Raw genomic sequence first — 6,000 nt, forward strand, 5'->3', positions numbered from 1 at the left:
AACACCCTCCTTAGGGCCACAAAAGGCACCTATACACATATGGCATGTGCGCGCGCGCACACACACACACACACACGAATAAAAATAAAACTAAACCCTTAAGTTTTTAAAATAAAATTAAGCTAAAAAATTTACAAATGAAAAATGTTTAAATTAGATCACAAAGGTTCTGTTCTATTATTGAGCTGCAAACTAAAGCAGAATCCCCAAAACAAGATTAACTGCTTAGTTTACAATATATAAACACTGGGTACTATTCTTAGATCTTATGTATATTGTTAATAGAGCCTTACAAAACCATTCTTCACATCCCCTCCCTACTGGAAGATGCGCCTCTAAATACATGCAAATATCTGTCTTAATTAAAGCACATAGATTAGAACGCAGTATTTTGGGTATGGTTTGGTCAGTAACGATATACAGTAAACTAACACTTCTCACAACCGAGGCCGTTTCACAGTGAATGCACCAAAAAAACTGCTGAATGTCATCACTTACTTGTGATCTACTTTTTACATTACCTAAAGTTTCATCACCAAGCCTCCCTCACCTCCACATACATTTTGAGGCATTATTAGTCTAGGTTGTCCTGAAACTTGTTATGTAGACCATGCTCCAAACTCACAGTAATCCACCGTCTCCCAAGTGCTGGAATTACAGGCATTTAGGCACCATGTCTAACTGCTTTTTGAGACAGAGTCTATATGAGATCCTATAGCTCAAGCTGGCCTCAAAGTTGCTGTGTAGCAACTTGGAACTAATGATCTTCCTGACTCCACCCCCAAGGCCTGGATTACAGATGTGTGCCACCATACCCACCTCCCCTTTTTTCCTTTTCTTTTTTTTTTCTTTTTCCAGAGTTGAGGACAGAATTCCAGGCCTTGAGCTTACTAGGTAAGTGCTCTACCACTGAGGGAAATCCCCAATAATCCCCCTGCAACTTTTCTTAAAATTGATAAACAAAACTTACTCAATTCTATCCCTAAGTTTTTCAAAATAACCTTTGAAAACTGTTAAAACCAGAAGTTGAGAGACAGCTCATCAATTAAGAGCATCTACTGCTTTTATAGAGGGACTGAGTTCAGTTCCCAGGACCAACATCAGACAGCTCACAATCACTTATAACTTCAGCTACAGGGGAACCTCTGGTCTCCCTGGGTACCAGCCCTAAGAAGCACACACCCCTACACAAATACACACATACACACACACACACACACACACACACACACACACACACACACGCTCCTCCCCCCCCTTTTTTTTCTGTAGCTCTGACTATTCTGGAACTCACTTTGTAGACAAGTTGGCCCTGAACTCACAGAGAGTGCCGGAATTAAAGGCATACACCACCACACCAGGCTAATTAAATAAATCTTTAAAACAAAAACATTTAACTAGTACTAGCAAGTTGCCTCAGTAATTGCCACCAAGCTCAATGACCTGAGTTTGATCCCAGGACCCATATTATGGAAAGAGGGAGCCAACTTCTTCAATTTGTCCCACGCACAGTGTATGTGCATGCACACAAAATAAGTAAGTAAATAAATGTAACTGAAAGTTTTAAACATATATTTAAGTATTTTTTACGTGTAATCTCCAGTCTGCATACATCAGATACAATGTTAAGTCACTATGGTGAACATGAGAATAACACAAACACATGCACACTTGGTTTTAAAACAGTGTGATTATTTTTGTTTTCCAGACAGGGTTTCTCTGTGTAGCTTGGGAGACTCTCCTGAAACTCACTCTGTGGACCAGGTTGGCCTCCAACTTACAGAGATCTACCTACTTCTGCCGCTCAGTGTGATAGTTTATAAAGAACATGAAGTACAGAGTGCATGAGTATAAAAATTTTTTATACATGGGTATAAAAATATTCTTTTTAAATTTTGTTTTTTGGTTTTTTTTTGGTTTTTCGAGACAGGGTTTTTCTGTGGTTTTGGAGCCTGTCCTGGAACTAGCTCTTGTAGGCCAGGCTGGTCTCGAACTCACAGAGATCCGCCTGCCTCTGCCTCCCGAGTGCTGGGATTAAAGGCATGCGCCACCACCGCCCGGCTTAAATTTTGTATTTTATTATTTAATGTATGAGTATTTTGCCTGCATGTGTGTCTGTGCACCACTCAGGCACCTAATGCCTACAGAGGTAAGAAGAGGGTGTTAGATCCCAAGACTGGAGATATAGATGGTTGTAAGCCACAATATGGTTTCTGGGACTTGAAGCCAGGTCCTCACAGAGCAGTCAGTGCTCTTAGCCACAGAACCATCTCTCCAGCCCCAAACTATTAGTCTTTGAAACTACGCAGAGTAAGTGAAAAGGTACTAACATTTATTTACAGAAAGTCTTGTGCTAGATACTTCCATACATTATCTATCTATATTAGTCCTCATGCCCCTGTGATCATCATTTTACAGGGGATTACACTTAAATGCTCAGGGCTGTGAAATTTACCCTAGAGAAAATAAGTACACGGCCCAGATGAAATGGTCAGTCTGTCCAAACCAGTAGTTCCCAACTTTCCTAACGCTGTGACCCCTTAATACAGTTCCTCACATTCTCGTGACCCCAACCATAAAGTTATTTTCATTGCTAATTTTTAATGTTATAAATCTTAATGAAAACATCTGATATGCAGGATATCTGATATGTAACCCCTGTGAAAGAGCCGCACGAACCCCTCAAAGGGGTCGAGACCTGCAGGTTGAGAACCACTGATCAATCTGCACATTTCCCATTACATTTCAATCTGCACATTTTCTCTTAACTTTTTACAGGGCTTTAAAAAAGAAGGAAAAATTAGAATTTAAGTGATGGTGAACCTAATATCAGTCAAACTTTCAAAACCTTAAAAATAACAAAACTGAAATCTGACTTTTTTCCTAGGCTATGTAAGAACTTGCTATTCATTAACTAAGCTTCTTAAACTTTTATACTTAAGGACAGAAGAAACTAAACTCAGCTGAGAGTTTACTTGGCGTCAGTGAACTCCAACGGGAAATCTACTTTGAAATCTCTAAATGTTATCATAGAAATTAGTGTTAATACTGCCTTCCCGCTGTGTTTTGCACAAACATGTCCAACTCTTCACGGGAAATTCAGGACTCCTTCCTGCGTCACTTGCATGCCTACAGATCAGTTTCTTATTCATCCTCTTCTTCGTTTCTGTTGTTCTGGGGATCAAGCCCAGGGTTTGTGGAAACTATAACAGTATCTGTCACTGAACGACACGCCCAACCTGAAACGGTGTCAACACCTGAATTTGGAAAACTTAAGTCTGAGGGAATAAAACTATGTCTTCATTAGTCAAGAACTGGTGAATCACGATGAGGATTCCAGTGCCAAACATAACTCAAGTTATTAGTAACAGCCTGATTTGCAAGAAAGCATCACTAACCCTTACATACAAGAAGAAAATACCCTCTTTCACCTACATCACCATATAAGCAAGAAAAAATGTTTTTTTTAAACTCTACCAAGAATGGGGATACCCCTCAAGTGTTCCCATAATTCCTTTTAGCCCCTGTAATAAATAAGGTCCTAGGACTAGAAATGTTAAAAAGGTTACAGAGAAAACGGTAATGATCCTTGTCTGTGTCCCCTCTAATAAGAGGTGGTCAACAGATGCCTTCATGTTGTCTCAAGTGCTTGCAAATGAACTGTTCTCAACATCACAGTCCCTCTCAGACTCCAACATCAGGCATTATTCCTATTTTACAGAACGAGAAACAAACAAGGTCAGTGATAGGATACGTTATCTCTTCCAAGACTGTAATTACAGTACCAAAGAAAGAGATCCTAAATCCAGGCAATATGATTTCTAGGGAACTGAACTGCCAAGAAAAACTGGACATTTTTCTTATTTTGAAATGTTTTTCAAACTGTAGCATATACCAACCAAGTCATATGGTGTCCATTCAGTGAGAAATTATTTCACAAACAGCAAAAGAGACTGTACAATTATGTAACTAGAAATATTGGTTAACGCTATTGCTCTCCTATGATACATTCCTACTATTGATTTTCATAAAAAGGGACAAAACTAGGAAGCGGCAGGGTGGGAAATAAGTTAAATGTTACACACTCACACACACACAATAATGGCACCCCAATTCAAGGAGTTTATGTTTTGGTTGCTTTACCTATGGGTTATTTAGTTGTGTTTCCCATTTACGTGTTATTTTGTTGTTGGAAGCAATGTACCTTCCCCCAAATCTTAATGTACAATGATTCATTACATCTCCCTTAAAATGAGACCTCCAGAATGTGTCATATAAAGGAAAATTGGCTCCTCAGCGGTTCTCCTTTCTACTAAAATGTAAAGAACATATGCCAACACCTGAGACAAAAAAAAAAAAACCTGAACCTGTATTTTCTGTGAAAAAGATTTACAGCCCTTTTAAACCTGCATGTTAATTTCTGTGTCATTAACTTTTTTATAGCATTCTATGAACTCTACAACAAAGGGGGGGAAACTAAGTGTCAGGATTTCAACCGATGAATCTGGGTGGAACAAAGACTTCTCCTTTCATTATGCAGTGAGAACCAAGTTGCCAAAAAAAAAAAAAAAGAAACCATAAGCTCCCCTCAGACATCATTCGTAGTTGCTAATTGCATGACTGGATGTATAGGGAAAAATCATCAGGTCACACACTACCCCTGCCTATCTTGGTCCCTACCCCTTTGCCAAAGGCGTCGTCCCAGAGCTAGAGCCCCAATCTTTTTCTCCCCAATACAGCTAAGAGGCTTAACCCTTTGAGTTCCACAATCCCCCTCCGGTGTCTTTTACGCAGGCGCCCCCTCCCCCAAGCAGCACAACCCGCGTTCGAAATTCAGACGACGCCTCTGTCCCCACCCTCCCAGACCCCCGAAGGCCTGCTCCTAGAGACCACTGACGTCAGAAAGGGCAAACCAGACCCCCCCCCTCCCGTGTCTTCCCCCGAGCCTCGCCACTCCCTACCATTCGCCGAGCCGGGAAAGGGACAAGAGCGCAGCCCTCGGTCTCGTTCCAGCCCAGCACAGGGGCCAGGCAGATGCAGCGCCGTCAGCCCGCCTCGCGCCCCTCAGCAGCGGTGACGAGGTGGGTACCCCATGCCAGGGCGAGGCGCATCGCTCCGCCGCCGGAATCAAGCTGGCAACCAGGGGAAGGTGTGGTCCAGGAGCGGCGGCCTGGAGGGTCTCAGGTCCTGTCCCCTGGCCACCCGGGCCTCACCGGCGACCCATCTACTCGCCGTCGCCACCCAAGTCTACCCCAGACACTCCTCCCGCTCGCGACCACCACCCAGGGGGGGCCGTGGGTTCTGCGCCTCATCAGGCTCGTGACAGGTGGCGACGGGTGACCATGGCAACCCACGGTGCCCGGCGGCCCGCCCCCGCCTTCTGGAATCCACTCACCTGAGGGCTCCGGGCGGAGCCGGCACAAGCGGCGGAGGGAAACGCGGTAGAGAGGCCGGCGGCAGGAGCCGCGAGGCAGCCGATCCCCCGGCTGAGGCGCGAGCGCGAGGGCGGCGGTCGGGGCTGAGCAGCCCGCACGTCAATCCATCAGCTCGGCAGCCGGTCCCCGCCGCGTCCGCCCCAATCCCGCCTCCGACCGCTCGGCTCCGCAGACTGCGGTTGTCAAGAGCCGCTGGAGCCGGGCTCAAGCCGCCAGCTGCAGCCAATCACTGCCCGTCCCTGGGGCCGTCTCAGGACCCCTCCTCTCCTCGCGGGGCGGCTAGGCAGGTGCCTGCGCAGAAGAGACTCGGCTGGGCCGGCCCGGGAGGATAGGGCGGGGCCTGCGGGCGGGGCCTGCGGGCGGGGCCTAACGCGGAGGGGCAGGAACTGAGACTGGGCCGCCTGGAGGCTCCTGGCTCTCAACTTCTATGCCCTTAAGGATTTGGAGACTCCGGTAAGAGGATCCAGGCCCTGAACCATCGGGTGACGCTGTGTCCCAAAATAGCATGGACAGGTATGGTGGTTTGAATGAGAATTACCCTCATAGACTCATACATTTGAATGCT

At 45.3% G+C, this 6,000-nt stretch overlaps 1 protein-coding gene across 6 annotated transcripts in view; it reads right to left on the bottom strand.

Moving 5' to 3' along the window:
• Wdr47 (WD repeat domain 47) overlaps positions 1-5,583 on the bottom strand; it is a 52,114-nt gene extending 46,531 nt beyond the window's left edge. For 2 of the 6 annotated variants that reach the window (XM_075981590.1, XM_075981588.1), the window contains exon 1: positions 4,962-5,099. In XM_075981590.1, coding sequence (XP_075837705.1) covers positions 4,962-4,964 — 3 coding nt within the window. In that variant the 5' untranslated portion in view covers positions 4,965-5,099. The other 4 variants (XM_075981591.1, XM_075981593.1, XM_075981589.1 and 1 more) reach the window with 4 other exon arrangements.
• Between the last annotated feature and the right edge of the window lie 417 nt (positions 5,584-6,000).

This window comes from Microtus pennsylvanicus, chromosome 7 (assembly GCF_037038515.1).
Source record: "Microtus pennsylvanicus isolate mMicPen1 chromosome 7, mMicPen1.hap1, whole genome shotgun sequence".
Taxonomy (NCBI): domain Eukaryota; kingdom Metazoa; phylum Chordata; class Mammalia; order Rodentia; family Cricetidae; genus Microtus; species Microtus pennsylvanicus.